Source organism: Rana temporaria, chromosome 2, assembly GCF_905171775.1.
Source record: "Rana temporaria chromosome 2, aRanTem1.1, whole genome shotgun sequence".
NCBI lineage: Eukaryota > Metazoa > Chordata > Amphibia > Anura > Ranidae > Rana > Rana temporaria.
In genome coordinates this window covers 197,756,657-197,772,044 of record NC_053490.1, presented here as the reverse complement: position 1 = coordinate 197,772,044, position 15,388 = coordinate 197,756,657, and the positions used below count along the sequence as shown (strand labels likewise).

The 15,388-nt window shown below is 43.0% G+C and overlaps 1 protein-coding gene across 1 annotated transcript in view; it reads left to right on the top strand.

Annotated features, from left to right (window-relative positions):
• Nucleotides 1–15,388, top strand: part of COL4A1 (collagen type IV alpha 1 chain) — a 195,373-nt gene that overhangs the window by 74,702 nt on the left and 105,283 nt on the right. The window contains exon 2 of the mRNA XM_040336209.1: nt 10,736–10,792. Within this exon, the coding sequence (XP_040192143.1) occupies nt 10,736–10,792 (57 nt within the window). The remainder of the gene's footprint in view (nt 1–10,735; nt 10,793–15,388) is intronic.

Here is a 15,388-nt window from a genome sequence, read left to right as displayed (position 1 = left end):
GCTAGTAATTTGTCATTTCCAGTCTGTAAGACCAGCCCCCATAGCCCTGCCTCTGCTACGATCAAGAGGTCACAGGTCCTCTGATTTCATCAAGCCCTATGAAGAGGCCATTGCTCAGCACCGGACATGAGGATGCCCAGTCACAGTCCACTACTAGGGTTTAGGAAAGTAGAAAAGAGTGCTGGCTGCTGGGAAAGCAGGAGATCGGATCTAAACGAGAACTAAATGAGCATTTAGGCTGCTTTCACACCTGCAAATGCACCTGCGAGAACTCCAGCGTAGGCTCCTGCGAATAGCTGTGAGAGGCAGCCCAAATTGAAAGCAATGGGAGAATACTGACTAATCTCTTATACTGCAATTACATGCAAGTGATCGGCCCTGGACACTCAGTCATGATTACATGCAAGTAGGTGTGATTAGCTACAAGAGTCGGCAGCCTCCCAACTAATCGCAGGAACACCCGCTGCTGTTCTTGGTTCTCGAATGTAATCAGTCTGCAGGTGCATTTGCAAGTATGATTGCCCCCCCCCAACCTTTACAGTGCAGGGGAGATGGGCTTAAGCATTTGCATATGGGTTCAATGCTAGATGTTCCCTGCTACCTGTGCTGCAATGGACTTGTGGAAAATAATATACCTGCACAAAATTACTGTAAGAATATCATTCAAACAATTGTGCAACTTTAAAAAATGGCATCCGTTAGTCCCCATCATGATTAAACTACAATGAAACAAAAAAAAATCATAACATACACCGACAGATGGTTCATGCTGATTTTTCATGACAATGACTATTCATGGGATGAAAATCAATACCGTGCTAAATCATACATTGGCTGGCATTTTTATGGGCTACAGACTATAAAGAAAACTTTGCTGGCTTCAAGTGTAAACCTATATGTTTATATAGCTGGGTCAATATCATATTCATAGGGAATGTTAATGATAAATAAACAGGAAAAATGATAGATGTAAGAGAATCAGTTGGCACTACATAAGTCCACATTAATGCAATGTTTACATTTAATCTAGTTTAGAACACATTCACTGGAAATGACAGATTGGCCATATCCGTTATATTTAATCAAATACTTGTCTTTTCCGAAAATGCAATTAAAGAAAAGAGGAATAATTGCGACATCCATGAACAATTTTTGCTTTGCGTTTAGAATTACAGCCAAACTCCTTCAAACACAAAAGACCATAAGGCTCCAAGGACATGCATTGTAGGCTCCTTGCTGTCTCAGACTCTCACCTACAGAAAAGCCCCTTTCACATGGGGCGGATCAGTAATGATCTGCCCCGTGAACCTCCGCTTGCTTAGCGGGGATCGCTCCGTTGATCCCCGCTGAGCCCCCGCTGAGCCCTATGGGGGGATCGGATGAACACGGACCGTCTGTCTGTGCTCACCTGTTTTGATCAGCCAGACGGATGGAAAAGTAGGTTTTTCCTCCGTCACACTTTGGTGGATCAGAGCGGGTCGGATGTCAGCGGGTCATGTCACCGCTGCCATCCGCGGCTCCATAGAGGAGCACGGAGCGCCCGTTCAGGTCCGCAAAAAAAACTGTCAGGCGGACCTGAACGGGCCGCCCGTGTGAAAGAGCCCAAAGACTCACATGTTACTGTGGGGTTGATTTACTTTACATGGAGAGTGCAAAGTCGGGTGTACCTATGCATGGTAGCCAATCAGCTTCTAACTTCAGCTTGTTCAATTAAGCTTTTACAATGAAAGCTGATTGGTTCTTAGGCATAGCTGCACCAGATTTTGAACTCTCCAGTTTTAGCAAATCAACTTCATTGTTAGAACTCAGAAGTTTTTCACAGCCACCAGCCAGATTCAAATCTGCCATGGAAGTTTGAATCTAGTTGGTGAGATATGAAGGAATTTAGGCAGCATAGATTCCTGTGACTTACACCAAATTCTTCTTTCATCCCTGCCCCACGACTGCCTCCCAGCACTTTAAGGGTTCTAAACACCAGTAGGTGGAGGCAGGCATTTGGGTCATGTGACCGCTGTGATTGGCTGTCACAGTGGTCACATGATTGGAAAGCTCTCGATCACTAGTATGCATCTGGAGTTTTCTGGTAACTGCCGGCTGCCATGCTGGAAGTGCACAAGGAGTGTGCACTCAGCACGGTAAGTTGGCGGCATATACAGCATGCGACTGCTCGGCTGAAGGGCCACATACTGAGAGGCTACATATACAGTATGTGTGCACCCACTGTGAAGAGGTTATAGCTGAACTCCGGGTATGATCTTTATTGCATACTTGCATTGGTGTCTGGCACACTGTAAGTATGCATATCTCATACCTGAGCGGGAAGCGGACCATCACGTCAGTGCTAATACAAACTAAGGGCGTGATACAAGAGATGGTCAGAAACTGTGAACATGACAAAGAGGTTGTTGGGAACATATTTCAAGAGACAGTAATAGACTGGAGACACAATATATGAGACTGCTGGATATCATTACTATAACAGGGCAATGGGGAAACACAGATTATGGTCTGCAGGGGGCCCTAGGGCAGCACAAAAAGTTCCAAAGAGCAGCATGCAGATTGGGTACCAGGGCAGCAAAAATAAAAAGGTACAACTTATGTAGGAGGATTTGGTTCAGCACTGTGCATTTCTTTGAGGCCATTCACGTTACTGGGTATATGTGCGGGTTTATTATCACTTTATATGCCCTAATTCATGTGAAAATACTAGTAATTCAGAGAAGTTTTCCTATTATCTTCTATTATCAAACACTATGGCCCAGATTTACAAAGACTTACGCAGACGTATCTAATGATGCGCCGCATAAGTCCACGGATGCGCCGTCGTATCTATGCGCCTAATTCACAGTACAAGATACGCCTGAATTTTGACTTCCTACGACCGACGTAAGTCTCCTACGCCGTCGTATCTTGGGTGCATATTTACGCTGGCCGCTAGGGGCGTTTCCATTGATTTACGCGTCGAATATGTAAATGAGCAGGATACGCCGATTCACGAACGTACTTATGCCCGTCGCAGTAATCGTACGTCCGGCGTAAGTTTACCCCTCATAAGGCAGGGGTAAGTCATGTTAAGGTATGGACGTCGGAAACGTCGCAACAGCCGTCGTATTTTACAACGTTTACGTAAGTCGCGCGTGAATGGGGCTGGGCGCAAGTTACGTTCACGTTGTACGCATTGAGCCGTCGTATCTTAGGGAGTATATGCGACGTGATTCTGAGCATGCGCGCGCATGCGCCGTTCGTACGGTCATGCATTTACATGGGGTCACAATTAATTTTAATACAAGACGCCCACTACCTGCCTACTTTGAATTAGGCGGGCTTACGCCGGCCTATTTACGTTACGCTGGCGTAAATATGGGAGCAAGTGCTTTGTGAATACTCAGCTTGCCTCTCAATGTTACGTCGGCGTATCGCATATGAGATGCGCTACGCCGGCACAAAGATACGCCAATGTACCTGAATCTGGCCCTATGTATCTATGTGGATACACAACGTTTAGCATATTTGTTAATTCTTATAGTGAAAGCTTCTGTAGTCGACCTTGATTTTATAGGATATTAAAAACTATATTAAGCTGCTACCAATAATTCCACAACATTAATAAACCTTGTAGTGTTTTAATAAATCCACTCCTAAAATATTAGCACGTTTTCTCATTGGCAGCAATGGTTAGCCCTCCAAAGAAGATTTTAGTTTCTGTTCTTCTTTCAGCGTATTTTACTGACCTTCACGTACAATCATTAACAGCAATGACCTATAGCCCCATTCCGCACCACTGATTTCTCTACTAGCAATTTATTTGGAAAACATGACTAGACTGTACTTGTTGTGTCCTTCAATTTATTTCTAGTTTATTGAGGCCTCAATTAATACATGGTGGTATATTTATTTGATCGTTGATATTTTAGTAAGAAGACTCATATAATATGATACAGTTATGTTTAGGTTTCAGTCTATAAGTACCAGACTCACAGTCTAACACAGAGCCTTAAAGTACAACTGAAGACAAAACTTTTTTTTCATTTTGGATAGAGTGGAGATAAATTAGAACACCAGTCCGTTTTTATTGCTGTCTGTGCCCCTCTTAGGGAGATTCACGTTCTCTCTTAGTCCTGTTTACAATTATCATTGAAAATGAAAATGGGTTGTCACCAAAAAAGTAATAGAGTGGAAATATTTCCATTGGGACACTTGTTCTGGAGACCTGGGGGTCCCCTGCGGGAGTTCCTTAATTAGCAGGGAATTCCTGTCACTTCCTGTTTGGCTATGGGACAGGAAGTGAAGGGAAATCTCTCTAATGGGACACTGATGGCATAAAAATAACTGACAGAGGTTATGACCCTCCCAAAAAAAGGTTTGTCCTGTAGTCCTACTTTAATGGTCTATTTCTAAAAAAAAAATGATTTGCTAATGTCCCAGCATTTCCGCAAAAGTCACAAATAATACTTGTAATGTTTGTAATGCCAGTTTCTATTTTTTTTACTTTCTCTGATTTACAAAACTTTGACTTCTAATGGGATTTGAGTTGCATAGAATCGCATGACAAGGGAAATCTTATTGTTTTCAATGGTGCCCATTCTAATTAATTTGACGTAGGACTGTGTGGTTTTGGAAAAAATGTATGCACTACCTTGGTGTGATTTACAGTGGGACTTGGCCCCAAAGAATATGAAAAGTCCTATCAAAGTTGCATCATATAATCACACTGTAAATCGCATCATAGTTACATTGCACTAGTGTGAACCAAGTCTTAAGAAACATTCAACCAATAAAGAAAACAGATTTACTAAGGAAAAAAAATGGAGTTCCATCCCTGTAATACTATATCAGTCGTGTATATCAGTCCACTCTCTGCAGTTGATGATTGGTTACTGTCTGTGGTCAGCACAGGAATCTCCATACACTTTTTCCAAGGTGCAAAGGTTTCCCTGCTATTATTCCTCATCTGGTTGAATGTTTCTCTTTTGGTTGAATGTTCTTAAGGCTAGGTTCACACAAGTACAGCTGCGACTCCATCAGACTTTCAGTGTGATTATGTTGTGGGACTTGTTAGCGTTTTTCTCTGCCTTTAGATGCTTTTTTGATACCACCTAGGTATTTTTGGTAGGGGGAGAAGACTGAATGATGGCTTTTAACCCTTTTTTCACCATATTTACATATATACTGTATGTGACCTCATAGAAGCAGGTCTAATGGCATCCCAGTCTAACTCTGTGGGGTTCAATATTGATTTGACTCCTCTGGGAAGGCTGTCCACAAGGTTTAGGAGTGTGTCTATGGGAATGTTTGAATGTCAAGTTCCTACACCCCAACAAGACTGTCCAGCACAGAGTCCTGACCTCAACCCGATAGAACACTTTTGGGATGAATTAGATAGACTGCGTGCCAGGCTTTCTCGTCCAACATCAGTGCCTGACCTCACAAATGTGCTTCTGGAAGAATGGTCAAACATTCCCATAGACAAACTCCTACGGCCTTCCCAGAAGAGTTGAAGCTGTTATAGCTTCATGTGTTCATGTGCATGTAAAGCAGTGATATGCAATTAGCGGACCTCCAGCTGTTGCAAAACTACAAGTCCCATCATGCCCCTGCCTCTGGGTGTCATGCCTGTGGCTGTCAGAGTCTTGCTATGCCTCATGGGATTTGTAGTTCTGCAACAGCTGGAGGTCCGCTAATTGCATATCCCTGATGTAAAGGCATGCGTCCCAATACTTTTGGCAATATAGTGTATGTGTATATGGATCAGAACAGTGTTCTGATCCATGCATTGGCTCTACATGTATGTATTCTCCCGGATGCACTTTGGGATCCTTGCAGGTCTGTCCAGCTGATCGCCTGTCATTCAATTTGAACAGGCTTCCTGCACGGAGCTGCATGGAACACCAGTGCATCCCACGCACGAGAAAAGACCCTATATACACCAGTGTGAATGAGGCCTAAACTTCACTACCTCATTCCTCACCCAGGGGTTGCCTCATTTTATGCTGGGAGCTTGTTTGGCTATTCAATACTCACATGTTTGTGTAATGAGACAATAAAATCTATGACAGGAATGTAAATTTGAGCAGAGCATTGTAAAAACTCCCGCTAGAGGAAACTCCTGCTGAGCGAAATATGGAACTGCTATTGTTGACCTTCTGCTAGTTGCAGAAATATTTCTGAAAAACAGGAAGATTCTTTAATCTCAATACCTCTAAGGCCTCGTACACACGACCAAGTAACTTGTCGGGCGAAACACATAATTTTCCTCGTCGAGTTCCTTGTTAGGCTTGTCGAGGAACTCGACAAGCTTGCTTTGCGTACACTAGGTCAAGACAAAATCTCCTCGTTCTCAAACGCGGTGACTACAACACATAGGAAGGCAGGGGAAGTTTGATTCCACTTGCACAACTCTTGGGGCTGCTTTTGCTAATCTCATGTGTTTGCGTGTTAAGTAAAAGTTTGGTAAGAGACTATTTGCACTTTTCAGTCTGTTACAGCTTTAAAAATCTGTTATCTCCATTACAAATGCTACTTTTACTCCCGTCTCATACAGTACTTTATTATGAGCAAGCGCGGGTTCCTTAGCATACACACGCTCGAGTTTCTCGTCGGAAACCAGCCCGACGAGAAACTCGACGAGCCAATTTGACTCCCCTCCTCGCCAGTTTCCTCGATGAAAAAACTCTCCCACCACGTTTCTTGATGGATTTTGCCGAGGAAACTGGTCTTGTGTACGAGGCCTTAGGTGAACAAAATACATTTATATGTGTATGAAACTAAGCTCTACTTTTAAAAAAAATGTCTATTAAAGTATGTATTCTTAACGCAAAAGAGTACCTTGTGTTGTTCTCATCCTCCTCCAAATCTCCAAATTCATTTTTTGTAGCTGTAATCTGACTTCCTATTAGAGGGTTGCTTTGTGCATTCTCCATGGTATGCCACCCTCTCGCTTTCTCACAAGGTGGATTTGGGAATATGGACTTTGGGATGTGTAGTGTGCATAAAGCATGCACTGTTGTTCCAAACATTTGGAAGTGAGAGGGAAATAAAAAGCTTCAGAAGCTTATGTAGAACAATACAACGAGGCAGTAAAATACAATAAGAAGTTTGATTTCAGGGCCATTCAGTAGTAGATGTTTAAAGATTTGTTCCATTTAAAATGGCGCTTTAGTAGTAACATATGCCTTTAGACCCAGACAGTATGATCACCTGCTGACTTGGCTTCATCCATAGGCATCTTGACTCTTCCATGAGACAGAAAACTTAATTCAACACAATTTGACTTTAGCTAATTGCAGTACAGAAGATGTTTTTCCAGTCCATTGAAGTGTAATAAGACAATTATTTTCCTCAGCCCTGTCCCTGTGAGGAACTAACATTGACTCAGAGGACATGGAAGAAACATGGAGAGGGTCTATCTAGGACTAAACTAACTAGCACTAAATAGGAGGGATGGGCAGAGGTAGATACCAATTTACATACGTTTTAGTGGTCCAAAAACGTCACTGGATTACAGCATGCTACTGAACAATAATAATCTCATGCCGTTCAATGAAACACAGAACAATTACATACAAGGGGACAGAACAGGATTATTTTTGGAGAATAGGGATATTGTTGAGTGTCACACTTTAAACTTTGGCCCGCTGTAGTCATGAAGGGGTTAAGCATTTTACTCCATGTACTTTTGTAGAGTTGGACCAAAAGTGTCTATTTCATATGCCATTGTATATAACTCTACAGTTATGTAGTGCACAGATACAGACTAGAAATTCTTGCATTTTAGAAAAAAAATTCTGATCTGAAAGCTGTAAAATCAATAAATAACATTTTAGGTAAGGCATGTGATTCTGGGGAATCTCTAGTAATAGGCCACCACCTAGGACAGCAGCCAGGCCCGACATATTTCAGAATGTTATATAGTGAAGAGGTTTGAAGGAATTCCAGAGATAAGCTGAGTAGCACATCCATAGCTCCTTATTTGGTTGGGATGCTGGCAGATTGAAGGGATCACAATGCACACTACATCAAAGTACTAAGAAAATCCTAATCAGGTATTTGCAAAAGGAATGAATGAAAATGCATGCAAAGGATTGGTCCCAAAAGATAATAACAAAAAAGATGGCCTGATGCTGGACACATCAGTCAGTAACAGTTCATGCAGATAGAATTCATAGTGAGTGTTGCTCATTGATCATCCGCTATCAACGTCAGATAGTGCAAATGATTAGATAAGTAAAACACCCGTTATTGCGTCAGCAGATGTTTCTTCCAAACTATTTTGGAATGTTAACACTTGTATACAATGTGGTATGAAATGGATTCAAAATCTAAATATGTATTAAACCATATTTCTGTACCAGTTTGTGCATAACACAATTATGGAAGAATTGATGACGATAGCTTGCAGTAGAAAATCTAAGCACATTTCAAAAGATTACTGGTGCAAATGCAATATCCTATAGCAACCACATTTTTTTTTGTTTTCATCCCTGTTCTATTGCATCATGAAATAAGGCAAGAGGATAATGCACTTAAAACCAGAATACTTCAATTTGTCTATTTTATTAAAAGAGAAGTATGGCTTTTGAAAAAAATAAAGATTTATACTCACCTAGGAGCATGCAGCACTGATCCGATGCTGCATTTGTCCCCTGCCAGCTCTCCACTGAAACTTGAGTGATCAAACGCCACTGATCGCTCAGTTCTCCCTTCTATTCTGAGCAGAGATCAATGAATGTCAGTCACTTGGAGTGCTCACTGGAGCACTGGGCTGGGAAGGGGGAGGAAGTGGCTGGCTCATCCTCTGAGGCCTGCGTACACACGGTCAGACAAAACCGATGAGAATGGACCGAGGTTCAGTTTCATCGGTCCAAACCGATGGTGTGTATAGCCCATTGGCAGGGCCGTCTTAATAGAATCATGGGCCTCTGGGCAAAGTAATGCTCTGTGGCCCCTACAATGTAGGTAAATAGACATCAAGTAGGTAGGAGGCAGACAAGCAGAGCTTCCCCTTTTGGGTGGAGCTCCACATTAACTACATGATCAATCATTCTGTACAGCAAAGAAACAGTGGGTAAAATACTACATACATAAAATAACAAAGCTGTCCTGTGCATATAATATATCTGCTAGATTGATGCCTCCCCAGCACTATGGCCCCTCTACATCCCATATATCCCCCAGCACTCTGACCCCTCTACAACCCAGATATCCCCCCCAGCACTCTGACCCCTCTACACCCTAGATATCCCCCCCAGCACTGTAACCATATACTATAAGAAACCCCTTGTATTGTGACCCCACTACATCCCTGATACCCCCTAAACTGTGGCCTCTCTACATTAAGGTGACCAGATTTTTTAAATGAAATACGGGGATATTTTTTTTTTACTAGTAATGGCGGCAATCAGCGACTCTCTGACCGTCGCCACCGCCCGCCTCACAGCCTGCCAAGTCTTACTCTCTGGGCCCCCGGCTACTACTGGGTGGGGAGCGGTGGAAGATCACTCCGCCAGGGAAGGCAAGGAGATAAGCAGGCAGGCGGCTGGCCGGGACTGAGCCAAGGCAGAAGAACATGTCTCGGAGCAGATGGAGAGCAAAATTGCATGGGGGAGGGGCCCAACATTTTTTTTGCCCAGGGTCCAATCAACATTAAAGACAGCCCTGGACACAATGTAAATATGTACTACTCATACTTAATGGATTGCTGTGGAAGCTTAAAATCACTGTTGTGGTTGGCTATTGTACAGTGATAGTCACAATCTCCCAATCCCTGCTCAGGTTCTATTGAGCAGCTGCCCCACGGCACACTGACCACATGGGGTCGCTTGTTCAGCACCATCACCATTCATGGAACACCTTGTACTCATTGAACAAAAATACAAGGTGTCCTATAAGACCTCGTACACACGACCGGTTTCCTCGGCAGAATCCATCAAGAAACTTGGTGGGAGATTTTTTTTGCTGAGGAAACCAGTCGTGTGTACATTTTTCAGCAAGGAAACTGTCGAGGAACTCGACGAGCCAAAAAGAGAGCATGTTCTCTTTTTCCTCGACGGGAATGGAGAAAATTGGCTTGTCGAGTTCCTCGACAAGCCTGACAAGAACTCGACGAGGAAAACAATGTGTTTCGTCCGCCGAGTTCCTTGGTCGTGTGTACGAGGCCTCAATGGCAGTGGTGCTGTCCAGCATCATTAAGTATTATTAATTTAGTAGCCATCTGTCAAATACCACCTTAAAAGGATTGATGTAGGGTGATGCAGTGATGGAGCTGCAAGTCGTGCTACGTTGTCAGGGGCTGTCAGGAACTGCATGCTCAGAAGAACACCATTCATTCACCAACATCCGTTCTTGACTATTTAGCCTTGAGACAGTGGTACCTTTTATTGCAAAAAGCCCATCACATTTACAGCACTGAATGACTTTGTTGGAAATTTAAGTATGAGTTTGAGTGCTTTGGGGGAGATTTACTAAAACTGTAGCACTCAGAATCTGGTGCAGCTGTACATGGTAGCCAATCAGTTTCTAACTTCAGCTTGTTCAATTAAGCTTTGACAATAAAACCTGGAAGCTGATTGGTTTTCTATGCAGAACTGCACCAGATTTTGCACCAATCAGTTTTAGTAAATAACCCCCTTTGTTCACCAAGTCTTTTTTTTGTATGTGTGCTGAGCAAACAGTGTAAGACAATAAAAGCACATTGTAAATTGTAACATATTTAATTACCTCTATTTTCTTTTTACAGGCATGCAATGGATGTGGAACTAGCAAATGTGACTGCAGTGGAGTAAAAGGACAAAAAGTAAGTGTTTATGAGTTGTTTATTTACAGGGGATCCAATTTAAACCGGTAATGCGTAGATCAAAATTTGCTTGGTTCAGCAATGACTGGCCAAATTTTGGTCCATGTATGGGCAGGCTGGTTGTACACAAGCCCTGACATAGTAGTACCTTCTATTGCAAATGTCTTTGGCAGTGACAGCCATTGCAATTTCTACAATGAGCAACTTTATTGCAAAGTTTGAGTGGTCTCTTGGTTAGAAAACAATACCACAGTGAAAATTATTCCCCCATCCACACTGAATGTGTGGATGGCGGAATCAAGGCATTTTCAATCGTTCAATCCGCTGGATGAATGAAAAAAAAATGCATAATATATGGTCAATAAAAGATGCTTTTTTTTTCTTTACTAATACTGTACATGTTGGGAAACTTGCTGTCATATACAGGGCCTGCTGCAAATGTCATTAACATGTGTGGCATTGCCAAATGCCAATATTACTCAACATTGCATGCCACCTAAGGCTAGGTTTATATTCAGCTGTTTTCTGTGTGTTACATTTGCACAGGCACAGCAGCCCATTCATTTGAACCTTTCAAAACTGCAACAACAAGGAAACTGCTTGGTGCTTTTGACACCACACGGTTTCTTGCACCTGAAAACGCACTGCTTTTTTAGATGCATGGGGTTGCCATTTAGAATGAATGGCACCCCTGGGCATCTTCTATGCAGCAGCGCATTTTGCAACATTTGTAGAAGTTAAAAAAATATGATTGTAAGAATTAAGGGCCAGATTCACAGAGATCTGCGGCGGCGTAACGTATCGTCTTTACGTTACACCACCGCAAGTTTTCAGCGCAAGTGCCTGATTCACCAAGCACTTACATGTAAACTTACGGTGGTGTAACGTAAAGCCGTCCGGTGCAAGCCCGCCTAATTCAAATGGGGCGTGTACCATTTAAATTAGGCGCGCTCCCGCGCCGAACGTTCTGCGCATGCTCCGTGTGAAAATTTCCCGCCGTGCTTTTTTCGCAAAATTACGGCGCCCGACGTATTTTTTTGAACGGCGACGTGCGTTACGTCGTTTCGTATTCCTGGACGTCTTACGCCAAAAAAAAAAATAGAAATTTGACGCGGGAACGACGGCCATACTTTAACCCCTTAACGCCCGCCGCACGACTATATACGTCCGCAAAATGGCACGGACAGGCAGATGGGCGTATATATACGTCCCCGCCTTCTAGCTGGTGGGGGGTCCGATCGGGACCCCCCCGCTGCGTGCGGCGGGCGGATTCCCTCGGGGAGCGACCCGGGACGACGGCGCGGCTATTCGTTTATAGCCGCTCCTTCGCGATCGCTCCCCGAGGCTGAAGAACGGGGAGAGCCGTGTGTAAACACGGCTTCCCCGTGCTTCACTGTGGCGGCGTATCGATCGAGTGATCCTTTTTATAAGGGAGACTCGATCGATGACGTCAGTCCTACAGCCACACCCCCCTACTGTTGTAAACACACACTAGGTAAACCCTAACTCCTACAGCGCCCCCTGTGGTTAACTCCCAAACTGCAACTGTCATTTTCACAATAAAGAATTTAAATGCCTTTTTTGCTGTGAAAATGACAATGGTCCCAAAAATGTGTCAAAATTGTCCGAAGTGCCCGCCATAATGTCGCAGTCACGAAAAAAATCACTGATCGCCGCCAATAGTAGTAAAAAAAAAATAATTAATAAAAATGCAATAAAACTGTCCCCTCTTTTGTAAACACTATAAATTTTGCGCTAACCAATCGATAAGTGCTTATTGCGATTTTTTTTACCAAAAATAGGTAGAAGAATATGTATCGGCCTAAACTGAGGAAAAAAATAATGTTTATATATGTTTTTGGGGGATATTTATTACAGCAAAAAGTTAAAAATATAGAATTTTTTTCAAAATTGTCGCTCTATTTTTGTTTATAGCGCAAAAAATAAAAACCGTAGAGGTGATCAAATACCACCAAAAGAAAGCTCTATTTGTGGGGAAAAAAGGATGCCAATTTTGTTTGGGAGCCACGTCGCATGACCGCGCAATTGTCTGTTAAAGCGACGCAGTGCCGAATCGCAAAACCTGGCCTGGGCATTTAGCTGCAAAATGGTCCGGGGCTTAAGTGGTTAACATGGCTGTTCTAAATGTAAGCCATGAAAAAGCAGGCTTATGTTTGCAACGGGAAAAAACGACTAGCGACGACGTAAGAGAATGCGACGAACGCGCGTACCTTCGTGGATCGCCGTAAACAGCTAATTTGCATACCCGACGCTGGAAAACGACGCGAACTCCACCCAGCGGCCGCCGGAAAATTACACCTAAGATCCGAAGGCGTACGAAGCCTGTCGGATCTTAGCCAAAAGCCGTCGTATCTTTGTTCGTGAATTACAAATAAAGATACGACGCTGCAAATTTGAAAGTACGCCGGAGTATCAGCAGATACTCCGGCGTACTTTTTCTGTGAATCTGGCCCAGTGTTACCATATGCAAGTGTATTATTAATGTTAACAGGCTATATAGATTAAAATCTAGTATACTTAGGATCAGAAGACTGGTAAGCATGTGGTTTCTTGCCATGCTGATACCAGCCTGTATGTGCCTGGGTACCAAAAAAAGTGGTACACCCTTCTAAATACCCTGGTGCCTAATTTTATCAAGGCAAGTAGGGTGCTACCCCCTCTCCCTTGAAAAGCAGAACCCTTGGACTGTTGAAATTTGGGTTTACCGCTACCATGGGCTTGAGGTAAACCCTGCAAGTTCCATATTTGTGATCTTGGTGAATTTATATACAGATTCAACCAGGGGAATTTTTTATTAAACCAAACCATAATACATTGCATAGCCTTTGAACTATGGTCAGCAGACCTAGAAGGACCAATAGGGACCAATAAGAGGACATTTGGATAAGTCAACTACCTTATTATAAAAGGCGGGGGGCACAGGGATGCCACAGTGTCATTGTATTGGAATGTGCTGTAGAAAAAGAATAGCGAAAGCTGAAAAACTGCATAGGTAGAGATTAGGGTCAGTTAGGAAACTGTACCTTTTTTCTAATTGCAAGCTCCTTGAGCAAACAATCCATTTGCTGCTTTTTTGATCTTATTGTTGGGGGAATTTTAGTCTTGTCTATCAGTCTGTGGTTGATTTGATGTCAGTGGTTACTTGTATCTCCTGTTCCATCCATGGCATCTAGTACCTGGTTGCACAGCAAGTTCCCTAGACCATCACTTTAGTAAGTGTGGGTGCTTGCCTTTATTCTTTGCAGGAGCCTGACAAGTGTACTCTACCAACCCTTAAGGGTTTATCCATTACAGCTTTTTTTTCAATTGCACTTGGTGGGGACAGTTTTATGGGTGCAATCACCTAAGAGTAATACTCTCCTCTGTCTTCCAGGAACAACTATGTCAGAGTGGGCAAAGAATCTGCATTTACCCTCTTCTCCCGATTTTTTCTCGAATGCTCCTACAGCTGCATCTGCTTCTGCACATGCAGCTGTGGATGAGGAAGGATCTCACATATTTTTCATGGATGATTTTGTGTTTGGGGAGGTTTAGTCCTCTGAAATTAGTCCCAGGTTAAAACATTTTGAGGCACAGTATGTACATACCTAGAGTTCTCTATGTTCTAAGGTTGAATACACTACTACACAAAGTTTGTATGCTGATTAGTACCTTTGACAAACTTTTTACCCTTTCTAGGTGTTTGTGATGAACCTGGCTCCTTCTTGGCTTAAACAAAATGCTGACTGTCCCTGTCAAGAACATTGTGGTGTTTAAGGACCCAGTAAACAAAGGACTGGAAGTCCTTTCCAATTCTTTTCTTTTTTTTCTCTGGTCCTGGCCCTACTCTGCTATCTACCATTGCTGTCATGTCCATTTGCCAAACCATGGGGGTTTGGGCTAAGCATGTGTCTACGTCCCCTAAATCATTCTTAAGTGATTCTTCAGTTTTGCATCTATTGGAGTTCTTGCCTGTTGCCCTACATTGCTAAAGTTGAAGGGTTTATGGATATTGTACATCTGATATTCTGAATGAGTCTCATGTCTGCATACTGTATATGCAAAGGACTTTTTGGATTAAAAGTTGGTCTGCTGAAGTGCAGTGCAAGCAATTTTACTGTGTAAACCTTTTGTGGGAAAACTTCTCCTTGGAGCTTCCCTGTACAGCTTTATTACAGAAGCTATGGGATGAAAAAGTACCTTCCTACCCCATTCATCCTTTACAGATCTCTAAGGCCTCGTACACACGACCGAGTTTCTCGGCAAAAACCAGCAAGAAACTTGCTGGGAGATATTTTTTTGCAGATAAAACCGGTCGTGTGTACATTTTCGTCGAGGAAACTGTCGAGAAACTCGACGAGCCAAAAAGAGAGCATGTTCTCTATTTCCTTGACGGGAATGGAGAAAATTGGCTTGTCGAGTTTCTCGACGGCTTCACAAGGAACTCGACGAGGAAAACGATGTGTTTCGCCCGTCGAGTTCCTCAGTCGTGTGTACGAGGCTTCAGCCCATATCCAAGGCCAAGTCTTGATTCCCTTGCTGCCTTGGATGCCAAAATCATTCAACCAGTAAGAAACCTGCCTTTGCAACAAACAG